Genomic DNA, 25896 nt, shown 5'->3' with positions numbered 1-25896 from the left:
CCCTTCCCTCATGTATGCAAAGATAGTTTGGGCTTTGGGGCCACCATCTTTCATGTGGTTGCAATTAGAGAGAGACCATTGGTCACGATGTTATCACGTGAAATCTGAACCACACCAACAATGCCACATTATACAATCAAAATATCTAGATACGTTCTTAACAAATGCACCAAGGGTTGCCCATTGGACAACTTATAGTATCATCCCACCAACACGAGATTGTCAATGGTCGTGCTAATGGAGTTCCCAAAGAGGAAAGGATATGTAGATTATGGCACATAGAGATAGAGGATGAGTATCATTTTACATGCAAATATCCAGCTTACGTCAAGATAAGGGAAAAATACCAAGACATACTTGGATAGTTTCCCACCCTCCCAACTATTGGACACCTCGGATATAAAGCCACTACTAGGTAGGTATATCTTAGAGTTTAAACAACATAGAGAGAATAAGCTACAAAGTGTTAACCATAACCTTTCTAATATTCATCAACACGCCACCATTGAATTTTTTTCAGGGACATGAGGAGACGATGAACATGGACATGCCTTCAAAACTCAGCCTCTCCCTCAATGAAGCAAAAAAACCGAAGAACAATTAAGCAACCTTGGATATTAGGCTTTAAAGTCACGTGTCATGCAGAAGCAATCAAGGAGATAAGGGGAATATGAGTTGGAGCTATGGATGGGATACCATTGATTTGGAAGCTAGCTTTGGGGGGGTTTTCCACTGTATGTAGCATATCGAGTTCATAAAAGGTGAGAGGACCCAAGTTCGATCCTAGCCATGGGCAACGAGGCAGGGACCGACCGGGGTCTCATAGACCACAATGGGGGATTCCCGTGAGGCATTAAGAAGGTCGCTATCTCAGCCTCTCACACAAGCAGACATGGAGAGGTGATCGCTTTCTCGCATCTCGGACGAAAACCCTTACACAAAGCAAATGGTGGAGGGAGCAATGCAATGTGTGGAAAGAAAGGACCACATACATATACATAAAATGATGGAAACCTTACAAATTACAATAACAATAAGAAGAAGGAGAAGGAGAAGAGGAGGTTGAAGATAAGGAAAGGAAGAGAAAGAAGGAAGGAAGGGTGTGAAGAAGAAAGACCCCAACACAACACAACACTCTCTCTCTCTCTCTCTCTCTCTCTCTCTCTCTCTCTCTCTCTCTCTCTCTCTCCTTCTTCTTCTGCATCCCCCAAAGTCTCTCTTTCTCTTATACATACCACAAGAAAGAAGCAGAGGAGGAAGGAGGAGACCTTGAGACCCTGAGACCCTGAGACAGAGAGACAGAGAAACAGAGAGGCATCATCATCCATGGCATCCACTGCTGCTGTTTCCCAACTCCTGGCTCAATCTCATCTCATGGCCTCTGCTGGAGCCGCCGCTCCATCCAATTCCCGCCCGCGCTCCTCGTTCTTCGGCGCCTCCTCCCTTGCCGCACACCAGAAATCAGGCTCTATCTTCTCCCAAGCATCCCTCCGCCATGGCTTCAACAAGAAGGGCCGCCACCACCACGCAGTGCGCGGCCCTGTTCGCGTGGTAAGCGAGAAAGTGGTCGGGATTGATCTTGGCACCACCAATTCGGCCGTCGCAGCTATGGAAGGAGGGAAACCCACCATAGTTTCTAATGCAGAGGGGCAGAGAACCACTCCCTCCGTTGTGGCTTACACCAAAACAGGGGACAGGCTCGTCGGACAAATTGCTAAGCGGCAGGCTGTTGTCAATCCGGAGAACACCTTCTTCTCTGTCAAGAGGTTCATTGGACGAAAGATGAATGAAGTGGATGATGAATCCAAGCAGGTCTCTTACAAGGTTATCCGAGATGGGAATGGGAATGTTAAGCTCGATTGCCCGGCTATTGGCAAGCAGTTTGCTGCAGAGGAGATTTCTGCGCAGGTATGCTCATGAACCTTTGTTGCAGGCCAAAACAGCTTCCTTTTTTACATGGATATGAAATAATACGAAAGCTTATGAGAACATGCAAACTACTTACAGGAATTTAGTGCAGAAAAGTGATTTATATTTTTCCGAACTTTGCTAATTGGAATGTTTCAAATCACCAGAGCTCCTTGGTTGCCAAAGTTTAAGTTACAACATTTCTGCCTGAAATTGAAATTGAAATAACTGCTAGGTAAATTTAGCCCTTATAACTGACCAACTTAATAAATCTAAACTTGAGAGAGATTTCAGCTCTTAAAAGTGACAATCTTAATCAATCTTGCCTGAAGTTCTCTTTTAAGACATGAAAACGTTGTGCAAAGCTGAATTAATGAAGGATAGATTTCTTAACTCAATTCAATGTTATGCCAGCTTGAAAAAAGTGTGAGGAAAATTTTCAGCTTTTGTGTTCAATGTAATGCACACGTCAAAAGTATAAATCTTCATTAAAGTTGCATGCAAAAAGTTGTCATTACAAGTCACAACATGTCAAGCACGTCTCTCGAACACTTGTTTCACATGCTTATTATATAAATTTGTTGTTAGGTCCTGCGAAAGCTTGTGGATGATGCTGCCAAGTTTTTGAACGACAAGGTTACCAAGGCTGTTATCACTGTTCCGGCATATTTCAATGATTCTCAAAGAACAGCAACAAAAGATGCTGGCCGAATTGCTTCTATAGAAGTTTTGCGCATTATCAATGAACCTACGGCTGCATCATTGGCGTATGGATTTGAAAGGAAGAGTAATGAGACGATACTTGTATTTGACCTTGGTGGAGGAACATTCGATGTCTCTGGTAGGTGTAATGTCTTTTATTTGGTAGGATTTCATTTTAAGGAGATTGTATTCATAAGTACACATATGAGTTCTTTACAGTATTGGAGGTTGGTGATGGAGTCTTTGAGGTGCTATCAACATCTGGAGATACTCACCTTGGTGGAGATGATTTTGATAAGGTAATGGCATCTCCTGCTATGTTTAAACATAGGCACTTTTCATTCCCATCACAAAACCATCACGTGGTAGGACATATGTTTGCTTTTTAAAAATCTATTCTGATGAGGGTAATTGTCGAAATTTGACAGCGAATCGTAGACTGGTTGGCATCAAATTTCAAGAGAGATGAAGGCATTGAGCTTCTCAAAGATAAGCAGGCTCTGCAAAGGCTTACAGAGGCCGCTGAGAAAGCAAAAATGGAGCTTTCTTCATTAACCCAGACAAGCATCAGGTATGATTTATTTCTCTACCAATCTGGTTTTCTCTTGTTTTTGCTTCTGGAATATTTCTAAACTTGTAAGTTTATGCAGCTTGCCCTTTATTACTGCCACAGCAGATGGGCCGAAGCACATTGAAACAAGTCTTACACGAGCAAAATTTGAGGAATTATGCTCTGATTTGCTCGATAGGTACATCTCATGCACTCTTTGACAAGTATTTATGAGGAATTGATTACACTGAGAGCATAAAATGATGATTTGCAATGCAACATTATTTTATTTTTTGCAGATGCCGAACCCCTGTTGAAAATGCACTTCGAGATGCAAAACTAAGTTTCAGTGATGTTCAAGAGGTAATTCTTGTGGGAGGCTCTACAAGGATTCCAGCAGTACAAGAGCTGGTTAAGAGAATGACCGGAAAAGATCCAAATGTTACAGTCAACCCAGACGAGGTTGTGGCTCTAGGAGCTGCTGTTCAGGTATGAAACCATTTTTATCGATTTATTGAATCTTTGTTTACTTTCTCGAACATTAAATAGCAAGTACATATTTCTCTACAGGCTGGTGTCTTAGCTGGAGAAGTGAGTGACATTGTTCTGTTGGATGTGACCCCTCTCTCTTTGGGCCTAGAAACCCTTGGTGGCGTGATGACAAAGATTATTCCAAGGAACACCACTTTGCCGACATCAAAATCGGAAGTTTTCTCCACAGCAGCTGATAATCAAACATCTGTCGAGATTAGTGTACTCCAAGGCGAGCGTGAATTTGTTAGAGATAACAAGTCATTAGGTAGCTTCAGATTGGATGGAATCCCACCGGCCCCGAGAGGAGTACCACAGATAGAGGTCAAGTTTGATATTGATGCAAATGGTATCCTTTCTGTAACTGCCAGTGACAAGGGTAGTGGAAAGAAACAAGATATCACAATCACCGGTGCAAGCACATTGCCGAAGGAAGAGGTATATCTATGAATATTCTTTATAGTTTGGCTGGCCAGTTTGTTCATTAGAAGCGTTTTTAACTTGCTAACTTTTTGTCTTATGTCAGGTGCAAAGAATGGTCAGTGAAGCTGAAAAGTTCAGCCAAGAAGACAAGGAGAAGCGGGAAGCAATTGATACTAAGAATCAGGCTGATTCGGTTATATACCAGACTGAGAAGCAGCTGAAGGATCTGGGTGACAAGGTGCCTAACGAAATCAAGGAGAAGGTGGAAGCTAAACTAAACGAGCTGAAGGATGTTGTTACTGGAGGCTCAACACAAGCCATCAAGGATAAAATGGCAGAGCTCAACCAAGAGGTGATGCAAATTGGGCAATCTTTATATAGCCAGCCAGGAGCAGGGGCATCAACTGGAGCACCAGAAGGTGCTGCAGGCCCTAATAATGCTTCATCCAACCCCTCTGGAGATGATGTCATTGATGCTGATTTTACTGAGAGTTCATAGGTAGGCGTAACAGGTCATTCATTTATTGTTGTTTGAGGTGCTGGGTATATTATTGAAGCTCCATTCATGGTCGTTTGATTAACTTTATTTAACAAAGAAGGTTTTTGCAATGTGAATGTATAAAATCAGAATAGTCTTGTCCCATTTTTTGGGTTAAGACATTGCTGCTTTTGTTATAACCACAAAAATTGCAAGTACAATCGGGAATATTAAAGTGCCAAAATTTTGAAATACACGTGATTTTTGAGCTTCAACATATTGTGTTATCATAGTTTGATAAGGTAGATATTGATGTATTCACTAATTTTGTTTCATCTCATTAATATATTCTCTACAAATTTGACTTGGGATTGTTTCTTTGGTCTGATGTATCATGCAAATTCTGCGTTGCCTATTACAATATTTGCACATCAATCTTCTCTGTAACAATCCAAATTGTTTGTAAGATACAATTACATGAAAGTTGATATGTCTTGTGTATTATATGCAGTACTTAGTAAAGATAACAAGCTGGAGAGATTACTGAGTGGGCTCAATTTGGGTCTATCCACTCCTATAATCATGTTTCAGTACATTTATATGTTTATGATTTGAACATCAAAAGAAGAATTCATCTGATATGATGCGATGAATGTACATTATATATTTGAATAATACGCAATCATTTGTAGAATTCAAGTTGCAAACCACAAGCTTTTATATGTTGTGAGATTCATGCTAAATTTGGTTACTACTAGGTTCCTAATTGATTGTTGGAATTAACTAAAATTAGGGCAAATAGTATAGCACTATAAAACCATTGAATTATCACATGGAAAAGTTATAAATGACACATGAATTTTTGTTGAGGTGCTTTTGAGCACAAGCATGAGGGAGCTTAATCATAATTTGGACATCCATAGATAAAATATTAGCTAAAGATTGTCCATTTGATTGTTTGAGGGGTTGGGAATATCAAGACATGTAGTTTGCTAAAAAATGTTCATTTTCCTTAACTAAAGTAATTAACCAACTACAGTTTGAGGCATATTTCCCTTTCTTTATGTGATAATCCACGAGGACATCAAGAGATATCCACAAGTATTTGGGTAGCTAATGAATAGATCCTGAAGGAAGAGTATGCAACGATTCCTTAACCATGCATACTTTTTGTGTCTTTTTTCCCGTTAATCTATATTTGTATTAAAACAAGATGACATTGCAAAACCTTGCTATCTCAACTACTTCACTAGTAGCAATATGACAGGTGTTCTAATACTAGATGATACTTTTTGTGTCTAGGTCATTTACTTTCTCCAAATGTTTTCATCATTTCTCGAACGTGGGACTCTTTTAGTGCCACAACACGTGAAACACTTTAGAACAAACAAGAATAGATGAAGAAAATCATTCTTAATTCCAAGCACCTATATTAACTACACCTATATCCACATACACAACATTCCTTCACCAATATCTCAACCCAAATACATGACATGTAGCAACCTAAATTCATGTTGAGAAAACTATCGTTAGTATGGACATCATACTCATGGTGGGCGACAATGTATGCGCCACCGTCCACCTCTTGCAAAATGGCTCAATGTCCTCTGCCACAATGGGCACGTCCACCAATGACAAAAGTACATAGTGAAATGATTAAAATGAGGGGTTAGACTTTTGTTACATTAAAATGGCTAGCCTTTAACGACATGCTTGAAGGCAAGAAAGTGATGTAAAACAAGCAAATCCTAGTAAAGAAGTCTTGGCCATTCACTTCAATAATCTAACAAGGGTGCTTTCGCGTGCGAGCACACACACACGCACGCACGCACGCACACAAAATGCACTCTCAATTGCAACATTTATTTGTGCTATTCTTTAACATTGTGAGTCATTGCTTAATTCTACACATATTATGTAAAAATGAACACTTTTGATCAATTAGGTCCTAATTGACCTTTGAAGTTGATAATAAAATCTCTCTCAAAAGATACTCATTCCATTGACATTGTACATAAGAAATACATTCCATGAACCATATTCTTCTTTCAAAAGGCATCTCCTAATGCTAAACCACCAACCATAATCTAGTAGATAAACATCTTAGCGATAAATAGAATGTCAACCCACCTGTGATATATGTTGTTGCCAAGTTCCGGCATTTTAGAATTTCCACTCTCTCTTTTTCTAAAGATTTGATTGGGCCTTTCATGTTTAGTCGGACACAATGGTGCCCATTTGAGTGTCAAGTATTTATTAGGCCTCATTAATCTCACTCCAACCAAGATTGGGTTAAGTAAACCACACTGTGACACTACAAAGTGCACACTCTTAAGTGTCTAGACACAATTGATAGAATAGGCATTTTGTCATTCAAGGACGATAGTTAAAAAACTACTACAATGAATCCACCATATGTAATCGTGGTAGGCTATTCTCATTCGTATGTATTTGTTACACATGAAAGGGTTCACAAAGCACAAGATAAACTTTAAAGCTCTCATGTGGCACGCGATGATTCTTCGATCAAAAGCTACGACTGTCCAAACACTAGACATCAAGACACAACGATGCTTGCTTGCTTGTTCAAGTGTCGAGTGCTTTAAAAGACTCATTAAACTCCTTGAGGCGAAGGACCGATTCACCATGCTATAGAGAGCATGGCGCTGTAAGCATTCACACTTTGTTTGGATACATCAAACAAAAGCTAAGGTACACAATTTGTCATTCAAGGACAACCATTCAATTCGTCATTCAAAGGGGAACACACAGAATGGATCACCGGGAAAAGCCGGAGCCGAAGCTGAGGTGGGATGGGCAGGCGGACAAAGAGAGAAGGCCCTGGTTGGACGGACGGGGCATGGGCATGGGCATGGGCAGGGGAAGAGGAGAGGCTTATAATGAATGAATGAATGAATGTCTTGGTTTTGTTTGTTGGCATATTGACTTGGGTTCCCCTGCCCTGCCCTGCCCTGCCCTGCCCCCTTTAGGCCTCTTCCTGCACTACCAATTTGGAATCTGATTCTTCTTCTTTCCTGCTCCTATAATCTATTGCTCACCCATTCTTTTCTTCTTTTCTTCTTTTCCTTTCTGTTTTTCTGAGTATTTCCATGACAGGGAAGGAAGGATTCATCATCTCCTATTTGGGTCTCCTCCTCCTCCTCCTCCTCCCCCTCTCTTATGTAGCAATTTGTAAAGCTGCCATTTCAAATCTTCACACTCTTGCGGACCACGTTTCCTCTGATCTGTCATGCCCTAAGCTTCATCCTGAAGATCTCTTCCCTCAGCTTCAATACAATAGAAACGAACGATGCTTTCTCCATGATGATGATGATGACGATGTATCTGTCAAATGGGATCGCGCTACTTCTCAAGTTGCAGAGGTTAGTCTATATCCTCACTTTTGTGTTTTGCTTTTCCCCCTCGTTTTCCTTTCAATATCTCTATTTGAAACTATATCTCCAACTCCTGCTGTTCTTCTTCTTCTGTTAGGTTAATGGTACAATGTTGGAAATAGCTCTCAATTCTCTGGGAAACAATGAGAATGCTGCTGTTCTCTTCTATGCAAATTGGTGTCCATTTTCAAGGACCTTCAGAGAAACCTTCGACTCAGTATCTGCAACATTTCCTGAAATTTATCATATGGCAGTAGAAGATTCGGCTATTCGACCAAGGTATCATATATATTAGTAAGGAGTTTAATGTATGGTTCCCATTCACCTATTATTTTGAAAGATGGGTTTTCTGCTAAGCTTCTAATTGCTGGTTTCCATTCAATTTATTAATGCGAAAGATGGTTTCCATTCAGTTTATGGTTTTCTGTTAATATTTTGCTTTATGGTTTCCATTCAGTTTATTTATGCAAAAGGTGAATTTTCTTGCAAGTATGTGAATAAAAACAAACCATCCTTTGAAGCAGAGGTATCATGTTCATGACTGACATAAACAGAGAAATTACCTCCCACTCTAGGTGAGGATAGTGAGGATTCCCCACTGGGTTCTAGATTGAAAAAAATGTACATAACAAAGGAGAAAGTCACATGATGCAGGAGGTTAATTCATATTCTAGGTGGATGGAGAGGGTCCATCCCTTCTCTTCTGGATGGATGGATATATGTATGTAAACAAGGTCAATATATCAGCCCTTTAGTTTTTGGGTGATGCAGACTTTCTAGGTATGAATAGTCACTCCTATTGAAAGATAGTAGGATTAGCTCTATTTTTGCATCAGTGACAATAGTCCAAGAAAGCAAGCTGGAAAGCCTATAGGTTTTGATTATGACATTTCATGCGACCAGTCATAATTTGCCTTTGACGAACAATAAAAAGATTTGGAATGAAGTTTTTCCCATTGTCTGAGATTCTTTTACCTTTATTGGAAGGATATTATGGAAAGATTTGGCAATCAACTTTCCCAATACCTGCTTTGACTTGATATCAATGCTTAAAGTTTATGAAAGCTTGCTTTGTCGTGGTGTTTGTTGGCTAAACTTTGATAGAAAATGTTTCAATTCCTTAACTGAAGTTCAAAGAGAAAGAGCACCTTATATAGGTCTTTGAGAAAGTATATCTGACTATCGTTGTTCCATATGGGATACAGATAAAACCCAACAACAATCAATCCAAGGTTTTCTTGGTTGCACTTGTTGTCTGCCCTGGAATTTATCCTTTTTACCTTGCATGAAAGGTTCTTTTCTCTGCCTTCAACAAAGTGTTTGCAACACCTGTAAGGTATTGAATTTCTATGGTGTTGATAATCCCTCTTGGTACTATGTAATGTCTAATCATGTTAATTATGGCATGTGAGGATTTGCAATCTGATAGTGTTTCAACTTTCTCCTCTAAGTAGGTAGACGATTCTTAGGTCACAAAATCTGTTTGAATATTACTGTTCTCTCCTTCATAATAATATGTATCTGACAATTGATTTCTGATGGGGAAGCTGACACCGCTTGTATTTGCACACTCCAATCAGTCAGTTTCGATGTTCCATTCTTTTGTTTAGTAATTCTTCCATTCCTTTGTATGATAAGAGTCATGCATATCCTAACATTTTTAAAGACTGAAAGATCTAATATGTGAAAACAAACTTGTAATTGCAGTTCTCTTTCTCGGCATGGAGTCTACAGCTTCCCGGTTCTATTTCTCCATAACAAGACAACTAAAGTGCGCTATCACGGTTCACGGACAGTAGAAGCGATTGGTGCTTTCTACAAGCATAGAACAGGTATGTTTCCTGTGAATCATTTTGCCTGTTGATATACTCATTGTTTGTTACCTCCTTTAATGATTGCAAGTGCAGGTATACCATCTATCAATTGCAAGAAGAGGAATTGTGACAAACTAGCTTTAGTCAAACACCTCTCCACAAAGGGATTGGTTCAGAACAAGGCAAACTGCCCTTATCCCTGGGCAAAGTCTCCTGAGAAATGGCTACATGATGACATGTATCTTATGCTAGCTACAGTGTTCTTATTGATGAGGGTTTTGATACATCTTATACCAAAGTTGTTGAGCAGCATCAAGAATTGTTGGACATGGAGACAAACATATTTTTATGCTTACAAACTTCTATTCAGAAGAGCATTGCAACAAAACCAGGGAGTTGAGTGCACACATGGATGTGAGAAGCCTTCTCATGATCTTTTAAGGAAAGGGAAGAGGGTTTTGTCTTTGCCTGGATGGCCATCCTCTCCTCTCACTGCAATGTCACTTGAAGGCAGCACTAGTAAATATGGTGGAGGTTTCTCATGAAATATTGAGAGAGAGATCTGCAATATTTTCAACGTATATTATTGTGCCCGTAATGTAAGGTGTTCACACATAATATCATCCAGAAGCTATGGTGCAATGGATATCATGGGTTGTAAAAATGTGCTATAATCGTATGGACATGCCTGAGTTCTCTTCATATCATTACAATGATGTAAAGTTTCCATCAAAATGATTCATGATATCTATCTATTGATAACCATGAAACTCAAGAATACACATGTATAAGTGGCGGATTGCGTAACATTGAGTTTGGAACTAGTTTCTACATGACTGACTTTGAACAAGTTCATACATTGAGTTTTTGGAAGTCAAAGAATTGGGTGCACATTAGGACAAAAGCAAAGACGATCAAAGCTACTTTCAAGATGTTTGGAAAGTCGTATTGCACAAAGATGCCATTTCATTAAAACTTTAGGAACCACATGTTTGCCCCCCTTTAACATCTTTTGTTTAACATAGTTGTTAAAACCTTCAAAAAATTTGTTCGCAACAACATTGTGATTTCCATGATCCATTTTTTGTATGAAGCATTTAGTGCTTGAAGTGTTTGGGTTAGCTAATTCGACCAACAAGAACCTATAGATGATCCTAAAGAAGATTGATTAGAATTGAATAGGTTGTAACCAAAAGTTGCAATTTGCCTTTTGTGCCTACCAAACTAGCATTGATACCACCTTTTGGTTGACATTTGTTTGACTCAGAGGTTTGCACTACCAATGGAAGGTTGCATTGCTCTAGCTTGTTGATGAATTTCTCAAGAAATGACTTCGGGGTATAAGTGTTATAACCCCCGGACTAAATAGGTACAAGTAAGTCGAGATGTCGAGTTTGATTAGTTGGCATCATGGTACTCCCTATTGACTCCAACTCTCGACGAAGACCCGATTCTTGAAGATGAGGCTAGTGAGCTCGAAGAGGTCTAGGTAGAAGATGAAGACTTCAGTACTCTAGATGAGAGTCTGATCTCATTTTGGCTAAGTGGGCCAAATGAGTGGCTGAGTCGCGATGACCAGTCGGATGAAGAATCAGTGAGTAGTGGAGACTCTGTCGTGCTCTCCCCGCGCAAGGAACCGAGGAGACGATTCACAAAGGGGAAGAAGAAGATGTCGGACTACAATACTGACAGTGAAGGGTCGGATCGGAGCGAATTTGACCTCGAAAAGGAAGAAGGCGGATCTTCAGAAAAGAAGTCCGAACCGGCCAAGAAGTGCCTCAAACCGGGTAATGAAAAGTTACGCTAGTCAACCTGTCAAAAGGAAACCTTCATGAGGTACAGGTATAATGAGTACATTGCGCATCACTATGTGTACATGACTAAGGTGGCGGAAGTGCGTGAGTCAGAGAGCTATGCAGAAGCAGCAAAAGAGACAAATTGGCGTGCTGCTATGGAGGAAGAAATGCGGGCACTTGATGCCAACGACACATGGGACCTGGTTGACCCTCCTCGACAGTGTAAACCGATCGGTTGCAAATGGGTATATAAGGTAAAGTACTATGCCGACGGTTCAATCAACCAGTACAAGGCTCGGTTAGTGGAAAAGGGATACATAGACCCATGGAATCGACTACGACGATACCTTCGCTCCGATAGTGAAGATGACGACGGTTTGTGTGGTACTGGTTGTTGTTGTGGCAAGGGGGTGACATCTTCACCAAATGGACGTGAAGAATGCGTTTCTTCAAGGTGACCTTGAAGAACGGGTCTATATGATCCAACCCCTCGGATTCCAATCGGAGATGAACAAGTCGGCAGTATGCCGACTCAAGAAGTCGCTTTACCGTCTGAAGCAAGCCCCCCGAGCTTGGAATGCGAAGATCACGCTCCGGTTGCATAAGATGGGGTTTGTGGCCTCAAAGTTCGACTCGTCACTGTTCATCCGGACGGTCTGGTTTGTATCCTATTATATGTTGATGATTTAGTCATCACAGGACCCAGACTGGATGAAATCGACAGAGTGAAGTCCTAGTTGTCGGATGCATTTGAAATGAAAGACCTCCGGACCTTCATTATGTTCTTGGGATCGAGGTGATCCGAACCCCCGATGGCATATTGCTCTCACAAAGACACTTTGTTGAATATGCTGTACAAGTTCGGCATGATGGAATGCCGACCGATCTCCACAGCCCTAGATCGGAACCTGAAGCTACGTCCCGACTCCGGCCCGGCCTGCGATGAAAAACAATTTCGACAAATTGTCGGAAGCGTCATATACTTGACAATCACTCGACCCGAGACATTAGTTACCCGGTCAGAGTGATCAACCAGTTCATGCAGAAGCCGACCGTGGAGCACCTTTAGTGCGAGCATCGACTATTGCGATATGTGAGCGGCACGAAGGACCGGGGACTGTTATACCAACACGGTATAACTGGGAAGCTGGTCGGATATACTGATGCGGACTGGGCTGGTAATGCATCAGATCGCCGATCCACCTCTAGTTACATGTTTTCTCTTGGTAGCGCGATTGTTGCGTGGAGCACCAAAAAGTAGCCAACAGTGGCTTTGTTGAGCACTGAGGCTAAATACCAGAGCGCTACCATTGCCACCTGTGAAGCCATCTAGCTTCGACAACTGCTGCGAGACCTCTGGATCGCGGTGCCGACCTTGATTCTGATTTATTGTGACAACGTAAGAAACATACAACTCGCAAAGAACCCTGTATTCCATGCTCAGACAAAGCACATAGAAGTGCATTATCACTTTGTTCATGAGCGGGTCCTAAGCGGTGAAGTTGAACTTTGGTATATTCACACGGATTGGTAGGTTGCTGACATCTTCACCAAGCCGCTCGGATCGGACAAGTTGTAGCATTTTTCGGAGATGCTCGGCATTCAGTATCTCGATGTGCCGCACTTGAGGGGGAGAACAGGAACAAGAACGGATGACACCGGACAAGGAACCGAAGATGAGCAAAGCAAATAGAGGAAGCTGAGCTGACCGAAGGAGTCGGCACATCCGAACAAGTTGGAGCAAGCGGCAACGGTGGCAGAGTCAAGAAGGACAGAGCTGACTGGAAGAAGGCCAAGACCCGGACGTGGGTCGATGTGGTGAAGGGCCTAAAAACGAAAGACGAGTTGGAGACTACCACTGACATCGAACAAGAGCTGGAATGAATTGGAGGAAGCCAATTCGGTTCAAGATTTGATGAAGCCGGATCAACGAAAGGCCAAGTGGAAGTCGACACCGACACGAAGGAACCGATGGATCGACAAACGCCGGAGACATAGCAGCGAAGGAGCTGAAATGGGCATGTTGAGCAGACAAGCCGACCAAGGAGGTCAAGGTGCGCATTACCAAACTGGTCACGAGAAGTGGAACAGGACTGGACGAGGAGCGCGAGCAAGGCGGGAGGACGTTAGAAGGAGCCAGAGGAAAGGACCGGTTACCACAGAAATTGACACCACAATCCGATCTCAAGTTGAGCTTGAGGGGGAGTGTTGAGCGAGCAAGCTCAACCGGATCTGGATCGGTATCCAGAACGGAGAACTGGATCGATGTCCAGATGATATCCGGAACCAGGAGCCAGATCATATTGAAACCGGTAGGCCGTTAGAGGCCTACGGATCCAGCCTAGTACGTAGGCATATTTTTGGGGGTTAGTGACAATCACTCATATGAGCATTGAAGTACATAGTACTTCTGTCAGTCCTTTTGAGGACTTGTATAAATGGTGTTGTTTAGCAGGATTGTATGGACAGAATATCGAGAGTATTATTTTGAATTGAGTTGTGTTTATGTTCTGTTCTGCTCTCTCTCTCTCTCTCTCCTGTGTATGCTTATTCTCTGTGTTAAGCTTCCATTAAACCTTCTTCTCTTTATTGTTACTATCCGACAGAACCGGTTTGGCATACGCTTCTGCATGCTAACTTTCACAGTTTTTCTGGAAGTGCCCTAGCTTCCCACAATAGAAGCACATCGGTCTCCCCCTCGACTTCGACCTGGTCCCCAACTTATCTCGGTTCTGGGGACTTCGATTTCGGCTTCTTCGTCGAATCGTGTCACCTTCTGTGACTAAGGCCTTTTGGTCGGTATTGGACTCTCGGTCCTTCTAGCGAGCTTCTTCATTTAGCTAGCTTGACTTCAGCTGCTCTAGGGATAGGTGTTTTCCTTCCGGTCCTGCGTTGCCCAACGTGACAACCAACGTTTCCAAACTATCAGGAAGGGATCCTATCAACAACAGTGCTAATACCTCGTCAGCCAAAGGTACTTCTAGAGAGGTGGTTTGGTTCATCAATCCTTTGGAAGGCATTGATGTGCTCCGCCATACTGGAGCCATCCTGATACCGGAGCCTCATGATTTTTCGAAATACTGGGACTCGGTTCACAACTTTTCTGTTTTTGAACATGACTTCGATCTTCTTCCATAGCACTTCTGCTTCTGATTTTTCACCAAAGTTGTTGTATAGACTCATGCCTATAAAAAACCTTATAATAATATGCGGCCGTCGTTAGATGCAACACTTCCCAAGTCGCTACATTGATCTTGTTTGGTCTTTTATCTCCGAACTGCACAGACAACCAGAGGTCTTTGCACACGAGCATGTCTCTCATCTTCGACTTCCACACCGAGTACTTGGAGCTGGTTAGCTTAAACATGCCGCTAAACGAGTCTTCTATCTCTTTGATACCACTTTGTTAGAAATCGACTGGCCACAACCGGTTTCGTGTTCGTATTCTTGTGCAGAAACCAAGAACTAGTACGCGGACAGAAAAACATGAAGACACAGAGACACCAATATTTTATGTGGAAAACCCGAAATGGGAAAAAACCACGGGGGTTCATGGTAGAGAGGAAGTACAAATATAGAACTCATAGGCAATGACCTCGAGTTCTCCTTCATCTGAAAGATGACCACAGAGTTACACTCTCACTCTCTCACTCATGGTCACAAAGGCAACTACCTCGTTCTTACTTTTACAATAATGATCAACTACACATTACTAAAGTTTGCCCTAGTTGCTTATAAACAAAAGCAACTTTCTGGCTATTTACAAGTATAGCCCCCAAGAGGCATTTTAGAATATTTACAATTATAGTCTTCCGAAACGGTTTCGGTTTCTTCTCTTCCCAAATCAGTTGTTCTCCTCCCATCCAGAGGGACCTGTTTCCCAACATCCTACCACAACAACCACCACTCCCTTGAATTGGAACCTTATTGGCGGAGGTCAAACACGGTAGAGATGACCAAGCCCAGGTTGGGGGAAAATGTAGTCCCATACAAGTATGAGAGCCAACACCAATACAATGATTATGAGTCTAATAACGAGATCCTATCTGACTCCATCGATTTCGATGTGACTAAATCCCAGTCAATGTCCTACGAAGCGAGCAATGTGGACCTCCAATGGGACACATGGGAGGCCCAAGACAACCTAAACTTCAATGCTTCAATTTCCAAGGCTCACATATGGTTAGTGAGTGCCTGACTAAGCACGAAGATTACAACCATATGGCACAATGATCAAGGTACATCCAACAAGACAGAAATGTACATGCACGACCATTAAACCCCTTTGCCCAATAAGCACAAGAGCTTATCCCCTAGTTCCAATGAGAAGCCTTGAGCTGTGACTGTCGACAAGAAAACTTAGTGCTTGACAATATCGAGAAAACTAAGAGAGTTTTCATGAATCTATTATCAGTCCTCCCATCCACAATCAGAGCCAATGTCATCACATGTACCCTAAGAATTGCTCACAACCTCAAACATCAACCGAATGTTATGCGAACTACCCAACGGAGGAAGAGGAAACAAAAGAAGTGAATCGTTTGAATATTCACAACCTGACTCCATTCCCAACCACTTCAAAGATGACAATGCAAGGAATGTGCCTATCAATAATGCGATGAAAGATTTACCCCCACACGTTGTCGCTTACCTAAACCCCATTGAAGAAAAACCAAGGGGTAGAAGAGTACATTAAGCGACTCCATCAAGAAGAGGAAAAAATGCTACCCAACATGTCGAGGTTCAATTTCAGCTAGCTCAACGATTGGGTCAACATTCCTCCCCACCAAAACAAAGTCTTTGTCGAACCCCACACCCTCACTAATGCACCCAACACTTAGGTGGCACAAGCCAAGCTTGAAATTCAGTCAACTCAACAACTAAGTCAACATTCCTCCCCAACAAAATGAAGTATTCGTCGAACACCACATCCTCAATAGTGCACCCAAGTCTTTCCTTACAACTAGCAAAAAAGAGGACAATGTAGAATTATTGCAATGAATATTAGCACTCAAGGTGCAACTCACATTGTGAGAAGTATATGACACAATGAATACCTTCATAAAAATCAACTCAGATTTTTAACCATCTATTCTATCTAAAAAGGTTGAGCTAACTCTAGAAGAATTATTAAAACTCAACCTAAGCCTTGGCATGACATTCTCTTATGACTAAATGGTGAACCCTCAGTTGGTAATCGGGAACCCATCCTCTCAAGCCCGCTCAATATTGATGTCGTCCACCAACAAGATGACGATCTCCAAATTGATACATTCGGAGCACGTTTTGAGAGTGACAACACAAGGTTCACCTTTCCTATATATGTTAATAACATAACTACTCTTGCCATAATGGACACGTGAATTGGTGTAAGTATAATTAGCTATGATTGTTTGCCGAAATGCTCCCATCCGATGTCAAGCTACACATGACAGATGGGTCTATATAATGATCCAAAGGTATGGTACCAACCCATAAATTCACGATGTATGGAGTCCAGTTTTCACTCATCTTCATTGTTAGAAGGCCTACCAACCAAGTCGCTAATGAGTGTTTACTAGGGTGACCCTCCCTTCGAGTAAGCTGATTGGTCATGTTTATACATGAATAAGACCTTTTGGGTACATGTATATACCCAAAAAGTGCATGAACGAGAAGGAAGATCGTTGATGGACGATCTCTCAAAAATGACGAACGACGGAGTTTGCAACAAACCTTCTCACATACCAACCTACATGAGATGGTCCCATGATCACCGTCTCGACAAGAGACCATAATCACGACCGCAACCTTGACCAATGGATACATGTCCTTCACGACACCGTGTCCACCATCTCCTCTAATATGAGTTTGGTACATGTTCTGGCCACCATTGATACTATTTATTCGATTAGGACCCGATGTTGCAATGAATATGGCAAGCCTGTGTCGTGTATCAACGACATCCCATATTAACCCACCTTATAACCATCACTTATGTAGATAGTACCACTCCACCTCACAAATTTGGGTTCCTGGAACACAAATCTTCCACACTACAATAACCAGCCAATGGTGAATACCCACTTCCGTGTACACGCAAGATTTAAGGATCCCCACACAACCAGACCTAACAAAGAAATGGGAAGACACCCTACAATGATATAGTGTAAAACATCCACCAAGTGAGTACTCAAACCCCAACTTGAAGGTCCTCGTACAATGAACTTGGATTTGGGTTCCATTGCACAAGCTTCATCAGCCAACACAACACGTACATTTGTACATACACCTATCCCCCACCCTCACTCCCCTAATCCATTTCCTCACCTTGTACATACCTTCATACCTCACCATCCCTCACTATATTCCCCCCCCCCCCCCCCCCCCACCCTCGTCCCCACCACCCCAAATCCACCTCATCTCCTAGTCTTCCCCACCCCCTTGACTCCAACGAACCCATCATAAACATTCCCACACCTCCCACTAACATTGTGCCATCCTCGCCTCCATAGTCACCTCCATCTATTACCCCCATCACCTTCGTTAAACTCACATGAGTTCCGACAACATAACCATCCATCATGAGGACTAGCATTTGACTTAAGTAAAGGACCAACCAAGCGGCAACTCGTTGGTTTATGGATTCATGTCATCGTCTTCGTTGCATCCTACAAATGGGATTTTGAAACCATGCTTGACACGTGTTTCACATGTGCCTATGTTAATTAAATAGTAAAACGCCACCTTCCCTCTTCACCAAGTATGGTGTACCTCGAACTTGTTTACTAGCAAATTCAAGTAGTTTTTCACAACCACGAACAAAATGCAAGATATCCGACTCCCCCCATCAACATCCAACACATCCGACCTTACCCACATCCACAATGTTCGTGCACCCACCCAATCCACTATATTCTATCCTCCTCACCCCCAACCCACTTCCTTCACATCAACCATCTTCGCTCACAACACACACCTAGTGTGGTGCACCCGGTAGTGTGCACTCATTAGGTTGGTGGGATGTTATGTATCTGGCACTTGGTACACCATTTACGGAGATTGTGACCCCAACGGAGGACAACAAGCTCAACTAACCATAGGAAAAGAAAGCTTAATAAAACAAACTAAATAGGAAGCAATGTAAACCAATGGGCAACCTAGTGTGAAAAGGAAATATTTGCCTTGTAAAAAGCAATAAAAGCCACCTTTTGGTGTCTTTTGCAACTCTTCTCCATTCTTAGGATTTCTCCTTTCCATTAGCGTACTTAGAGCTCCTCTTATCTCTCTCTAATCCGTCATTAGAATTTAGAGAGATTAAGGTTAAGAGCAAAGTAAGCCAAACCGTAACCTCTCCCTCTTGTATGGTTCTAAACCTCCTTATATTAAGAAGCCACCGTGTTAATAATAATATATCTTCTTTGTCTTTACATCTTTGTCTATGTGTAAAGAGCGTAAAGCAAGAGAGAGAGAGAGGGAGAGAGAGAGGGAGAAAGAGAGATTAAGTACTATATTAGTAAAGTTAAGCAAGGTAGTAGCTCAGAGGTGCTTGACAACCACTTTCACCCAATTTGCCACCAACCGGGTATTCGTTGGTTCGAACTTGAGTCTAATGACATCGATGGGAGGCAAAACTCCATTTTTTATAGAAGTTCGTCCATGAGGTGCACAGAAATGACAAAGTGTTATATGTATATGACAGATACTTAACACCATAAACTGTATAATTTTGTACCATGTCATTGATTCTAGGTGAATCTCTTCACAGAAACTGTTCCACATATATCGATGTATAAACATGTGCCCCTTATCGCACTTATATTGACGATTATGTGAGAGTCCACCAAAACCTAGGAAATGTGCACGTGTCACAACATGCATCTCAAGTTGTAACCACATATTTTGGTCCTTCAAACGTTAAATGACGGCATCAAAATCCTTTATGTGTTATGCCACTAAGTGAGATTCCTTTGTTCAAATCTCATTATCATATTGAAGCTATCTGGAAGTAAAATATTATTATTATCTCAGTAAACGCGGTGTCACGGTTTTCCGTGATTATGTGTCGGAACGGAGCGGGACCACCGGGAACCCGGACCAAGGAGCCGGTGTGAGAGGAAGGTTGTCTGTAACGGAAACCGGACTCGTATCCTCTCCGGATTGATGTTGGGATGTTGGATGATGAGCACACAGGCTCAAAATCGAATATTGTTCCAGACCAGTTACCGGATAATGGCGATGAGCTCTTAGGCTCACGTACTTGGATACACACACGTAAATGGGAATAGAATAGAGGTAAGGACACGGGGATGCACAACACCGTCACGTAAACCGGAGTGCCCGCCTTGTACTTCGCTTTCCGGAGAGCCGGTGTCGCCGTTAGCATCTCCTTCAGTATTCGAACCGCCTCTATGTGCTCGTCACTCCATTCGAATTTCCAGCCTTTCTTCAGCAAGCCATAGAGCGGCTCAGCGATGTGCACGTAGTGCGGAATCCAAACGTGGTAGAAGGCGCACACTCCGAGGCAACGTTGTTTACGTACGCGTATTTAACGTATCAATACGTATAATACCTTCTTATTTGTATAGTACGTACCATACGTCAAAGTTGTTCATTCAAATGTCATATACATTCGTCTAATACGGTATTTAACGTACCTTTAAAAAAATATGTATAGTACGTATTTATAGAAAATGTGAGTAAAACCCTAAAGAAAGCAAAAGAAAAGAACAACTTTAGTAAAATAGAAGGAAGGAAGAAAGACGGATAGAATAGACTTAGAAGAAGAAGAAGAAGAAGAAGAAGAAACAGAAAAAGCAGAAGAAGAAGAAGAAGAAGAAGAAGAAGAAGAAGCACAATAAGAACAACAACAACAACAAGAACAAGAAGAAGAAGAAGAAGAAGAAGAAAATAAAATCAGGTTAGTGAATATGTTTCTTTCTTTTATTTTTTATGATTAAGTATACCTCCCATTTTGTTGTATTCCAATGTCAAGTTGTATGGTAATACCAAATGACAAGGGAGATTTAATTTTTAGTTGATCTAGTTTACGTAGCTTGTGTCCAACAATCTATCTATTCCACAATAATGCATCTATACAAGTAACAAATTGGTAGACAATTGTAATTGACGTCATGCAATAAAACTCTCCTCTTTGCAAGTGTTGAGATCAAATATTATAGGAACCATGTGTTGAAACTCAAACATGTATGTATACATGTAGACAATGTGTTCAAAATCTTTCACAATTTGTAGCATTAGCTAATCCTTTGCTTATTGATTTTAGTGGTTGTATCCCATTTGAATTCATTTCAGAAATTGATCATTCTAATTTACTTTCCATGTTACTATAAATGACATTGGTTTCCAGAAACATTGAAGATCTCAATTTCGTGTCATGGGAAAAGTGCTTGGTCCTTTTTTAATGATGTCCCATTTTTTATCATTTGCAATGCATATTTATTTTTGTTAACAACTACTCATTTTTTGGAATATCATGGTTTTGGTTGTCTGCTTTTGAATGTGATGGGTATGAATAAATGTGCACTTGCTAGAACCCTTTCAATACAGCCTCCATATACATGGATTGTCCGTTATCTGTAGGCCCTAATAAACCGCACACTTTTAGGACATGGGCAATGTATATGCATCCGGAAAGATTCCATCAACTTGCATTTTATCGAAAGAATCTAATGCTTTCTCGGTAGTTCTATACTCAACAAACCCTCCAATGAGAGCATTCCTTTAAGACACAAGAAAAGGTGAAAGTGTTTGGTAGTAATAAGTATCCCCTCATCTTGTATCTTTTCAAAGCTTTTCAGTGCATCCTTAACGGGTCCATGCTCAACATATCATGCAATCAATGTTGTCCATAATACCACATCTCGGTTGGACATTCGGTTGAAAACATTTTGCACTTCCACTATAGATCCACATTTGACATACATATCTAGCAAAGCACTATGAATAAATAGATCTTCATCGAACCCTTTCTGTACATCTTCAAGATGGATTTCTTGACCAAATTCTACTTACCTTTTGGCTTCCAAACTTGTTGAATTTTTTGCTTTTATGCATGTCGTTATTACGTTAAGCATTAAGGCTCTTTAGTTAAGTTATGGTAATTTTTGCTTCCTTTTTAGCTTCCAAAAGAGTTGAATTTTCTGTTTTTATACATGTCCTTAATTGTAACATTTTCTTGTATTTGCTTTCTATGAATAAAAGATACTCTTGAGTATCCTGTAGTTGCTTATTTAAAGTAGTATAATCCTCATCCTCCCTGAAGGTTGATCTATTCAAAGTTTTCAGTTCTTCGATTTGCTTTAATGCATTCATATAATCTTGCTCCTGTTTTTGTGCATTATTTTCCATTTTCAATATCTCAATTTTATTGATTTGTAGAAAATAAAGAAGGAAAATGCCGCCCATTAAGAACAAATATTGGGATACATGTTGCCTCAATGTCGTAAGAAGTCAAACAGGAAATAGGAGTTGGAACTGTAAATTTTGCAACAAACATATGCAGGGGTCAGCAACACGAATGATTGCTCATTTAATTGGAAAACCTAGCCATGGAGTAACGAAATGTACCAATGTCCCCAAGGAAATGTTGATTGACCTTACAACTTTGTATGGTAATTGTGGAAGCCAAGCAATTGGCGAAGAAAAAGATATAGTAGCAGAGATCGACTCATTCAACATGCCTGAACAAGGTATAGACACAAGCCTACAATAGGTGTCTTGATTACTAATGTTTAAATAATTGTAAATTATTTATCTTGATTTTTTTTTTCTTTTAGGTGTTTCTACCTCATGCTCGTCTACCTTTGTTGATGAAAGTCAAAGCATGTCATGTATGGGTGGTGGTAGTCGCCAACCATATCCACCAACAATTATAGTGAAACAACAACCGTTGCGTAAAGGACATGTGTTACAAATGCAAAGGAAACAACATGCAAACGTTATAGAGGTGAGATGTATCATTGAAGCAAATTTGTCATTTAATCTATTAAAAACACCATGTTGGCGGAACATGTTAGAAGCTTTCTCTACAATTGGAGAGAAACATAATGGAGTCACATATAATTACATGAGGACGAAAGGCTTGAAAAATGAGGTTATATCCTTGCAAGCAAAGTTAGAAAGGGTAAAAGGATTATGGCCCAAGTATGGTTGTTCTATATTAACAGATGGATGGGTTGATGTTTCTCATAGGCAACTTGTAAATGTCCTCGTATCATCTTGTTATGGGACAATGTTCCTCAAGTCCATTGATTGTAGTCATGCTAATACAACACCAACAGTTGATAGCTCTTGGTTAGCTGAAAGAATTTCAGAGGCAATTAGAGAAGTTGGTAAGGAAAATGTGGTCCAAGTCATTTCAGACAATGCATCTAGTTGTGTCCACATGGGGTCTTTGCTAGAATCAGAGTTCCCTAATATTGTTTGAACTCCATGTGCAACCCATTCTTTGGATCCACTTTTGGAGGACATTGGTCAGCTGCCTTGGATGAAAAGTATTATGTTGAAAGCAAATAATATCGTACTTTTTTTTTGCAAGAAGAGGAATGCTAGGAAAATTTTTTCTGCTCACAGTAACCTCGCCATCTTGAGACCTTCTAAGACAAGGTTTGGTGTGATGTACCTTGTCATACAACGTTTGCTCAAAGTTTGGTATCCTCTTGAGCAAACAGTGGTGAGTGACATGTGGAGGTCTTGGTCAGATTGCAATAAGCCAGATGCCATGAATGTAAAGAACTACATCCTTGATCCTACAACTGAGTTCTCGTTTCAAGTTGTTTTGACCCTAATGGCACCATTGTATAGTGTTTTACAACTTACTGATAGGGAGGGATCCACTATTGGTTTGTTATATGAGTTTATGCGAAGAAGCAAAGATGTTTTAGCAAAAGGAGTGGAAGAAAACATCCCCCACAAATCCAAGTAAATTTCATATTTATTTTAATTTTTTATGGTTTCCTAGCATTAAACCTCCAAATGTTTTCTCATGTTTTAAGATCAGATCATTTTGTAATTACTAATACCCTTTTAGGTACGAAGATGTTTTGAAGTTATTTGACATACGATGGAAATGGTTCAAGAGGCCGATCTACCTTGTAGCTCATTTGTTGCATCCGATGTGGAGAGAGGAGGCTACATTTATTAACCCCGAGTTAATGGATGCATGGATGAGCTATATAGAAAAATTGTACTCGACACTTGAATGTGATATCTTATTTCGTGAATTGCATGAATATCGAAATGGTACAGGGACATTTAGCTATGCATTAGCACGTGAAGAGATATCTATGATGATGCCAGTCACATGGTGGGAAAATTTTGGTGGAAGAACTCCAAAGCTCCAAGCATTAGCTGTCCGCATATTATCCCAAGTAAGTGTCAAGTTTTGAAAAAATGATCAATTTTATAGTTAAGTTCTAAAATACTGCACTTTTGTGTACTACCTTTTATTTCATATTTTGTTTTCTATTAGGATTGCTCTTCTGGGGCAGCAGAAAGGAATTGGAATGCACATGCTCTCGCACATACAAAAAATAGAAACAGACTAAAGGTAGCACAACTTGAACGATTGGTATATGTGTGAGAGAACTTAAGGCTAGTTCGCAAGTTTGAGACTGTGAATGCATCTCCAATGCAGGTATTGTTTTATTCACTTCTTATAATTTACATTCCTCAAATTTCGTTAAGCTTTTATAAACTTGTTTGCAGGTGAATCCAAATGAGATAGATGTCTCTAAGACTCCTGATATTCCATCTATTCCATCTAAGACTCCTAAAACTTATTTTCAAGAAACAATGAGCATGAGAAGAAGGACAAGGAGCATGACAATATCACATACGACAACATCAAGCGATGGAGTCCCTATTGATCGAATACGGAGGCAGAGGCCAAGAAGAGATGATGAGCGGTCTTCTTGTAATAGGAGAATAACAAGATCAAGTACATTTGCTTCTTTACCACCAAATGATCAAGATAATGTCAATGGAATAGAAGAAGCAATTCATACAAATTATGATGATCTTACTGACGAAGAACCTATGTTGATGTCATCAACTAACACTGAATCTGATGATGAAGATGGTGATTGTGATGAGGACGAGATCTAATGACTAATATTTCTTATTTCTATACATTATTACTAAGCTCAATATCCATATGTTACTTTTCTTTGATCTAAGCCCATTTTGATACATTGGAGTCTTGGACATAGTTCAAGTTATGTGTTCTTAGAAGTCAAATATCTGATGTTATGTGTTGTTAAGGTTTTTTTCTAAATTTTGTTCCTACAATGCATTCTATTTCTTTGACAAAATGCAATGTAAGTGTATCTCAAATATTTGATGTTATGTGTTCTGAAGGTTTTTTCCAAATCAAAAGATGTGGTCTTTTCTTCAATAGGTATGTTGCACTTCTTGTCAAATTGTTGTTTTTGTCAAAAGTACGATTTTTTTTGTTGAATTTTAGCTTGTCATGACTCATCATGTGAATTCCCTCAATCATGTGAGGGATATACAGTTTTTGCTTCGTGGCCTTGGCTGTTGTTGTAAATGCCCAACAAGTTTGGGTTTTTTTTTACCTAACAAATATCTATTTGATTTGTTGATTTGTATCCTTTTGATTCTCATATTTGCTCGATTTGCCCTTTAGTACTTTTAAGATGCAACTACAGCCATGGAATGCTTCGTTACATTGCATATACACGGTTACAATATTACAATATTACAAATATTTTTTAAGAAAGTAAATAAATTTCAAATTCTAGAAGTATTTAACATATTTAACGTACTATACATATTTTATGTATTTTATAGGTATTTAACATACTAAAAAACGTATTTAACGTATTTTAAAATTGGGAGGTACTATACCCGTATTAATACGTTAAATACGTATGGTATCAGTATCGTACCTAACAACCATGCTCCCAGGAACCGTTGGACTTCCATGACCAATCAGCACTCTTCCTTCATCATCGAGATGGCCTCTACCTTCGACGGAGACGATTTCCATCTGTATGGTCTGCACAGGTGACCGACCACCAGTATCTCCGATTTCCTGAAAGCCGACTTGTCCCCGAAGAAGGAAAGTCGAGCGCCCATAAGCCTCTGTAGTATCCTCTCGTAGTTGGAGATGTGGTCCGTGACAAACCTTCGGCATCCGTCTGCCCCAATTGACTCGTCCCTCACGTCCTTTGGACATCCCTTCATCGAAATGTCCTCCAGGAATGGCATGGTGATGTCCGGGATGTAGTCCTCAGCACCTTGTTTATCGCATTCACCATGTGCGCCACCAAAT

The 25896-nt window shown here is 40.6% G+C and overlaps 4 protein-coding genes across 4 annotated transcripts in view; 3 read left to right on the top strand and 1 right to left on the bottom strand.

Annotated features, from left to right (window-relative positions):
* The window catches only part of LOC147867265 (uncharacterized), a 98798-nt gene that overhangs the window by 44871 nt on the left and 28031 nt on the right, over positions 1–25896 (bottom strand). The gene's annotated exons all lie outside the window — the stretch shown is intronic.
* On the top strand, positions 1309–4867 carry LOC147867270 (stromal 70 kDa heat shock-related protein, chloroplastic-like). The gene is made up of 8 exons (XM_087315060.1): positions 1309–1908; positions 2497–2749; positions 2830–2909; positions 3039–3181; positions 3261–3359; positions 3460–3649; positions 3731–4129; positions 4218–4867. Exons 1-8 carry the CDS (start codon positions 1327–1329, stop codon positions 4611–4613), a joined length of 2142 nt encoding a protein of 713 aa, XP_087171186.1. The 5' UTR covers positions 1309–1326; the 3' UTR covers positions 4614–4867.
* On the top strand, positions 7651–10582 carry LOC147867269 (5'-adenylylsulfate reductase-like 4). The gene is made up of 4 exons (XM_087315062.1): positions 7651–7978; positions 8088–8269; positions 9698–9822; positions 9898–10582. The coding sequence occupies exons 1-4, from the start codon at positions 7706–7708 to the stop codon at positions 10347–10349; spliced, it is 1032 nt and encodes a 343-aa protein (XP_087171188.1). The 5' UTR covers positions 7651–7705; the 3' UTR covers positions 10350–10582.
* On the top strand, positions 15553–24953 carry LOC147867268 (uncharacterized). Its single transcript, XM_087339630.1, has 6 exons — positions 15553–15786; positions 20361–20499; positions 21722–21744; positions 23933–23971; positions 24073–24237; positions 24309–24953. The coding sequence occupies exons 1-5, from the start codon at positions 15553–15555 to the stop codon at positions 24181–24183; spliced, it is 546 nt and encodes a 181-aa protein (XP_087195756.1). The 3' UTR covers positions 24184–24237; positions 24309–24953.

The sequence above is a fragment of the Azolla caroliniana genome, unplaced genomic scaffold (assembly GCF_043228905.1).
Source record: "Azolla caroliniana isolate FFs.n. ecotype wild unplaced genomic scaffold, voAzoCaro1.0.p SCAF_2, whole genome shotgun sequence".
Classification (NCBI taxonomy): Eukaryota; Viridiplantae; Streptophyta; class Polypodiopsida; order Salviniales; family Salviniaceae; genus Azolla; species Azolla caroliniana.
Note: the sequence above shows the minus strand (reverse complement) of the source record. Positions and strands in the feature narration are given on the sequence as shown.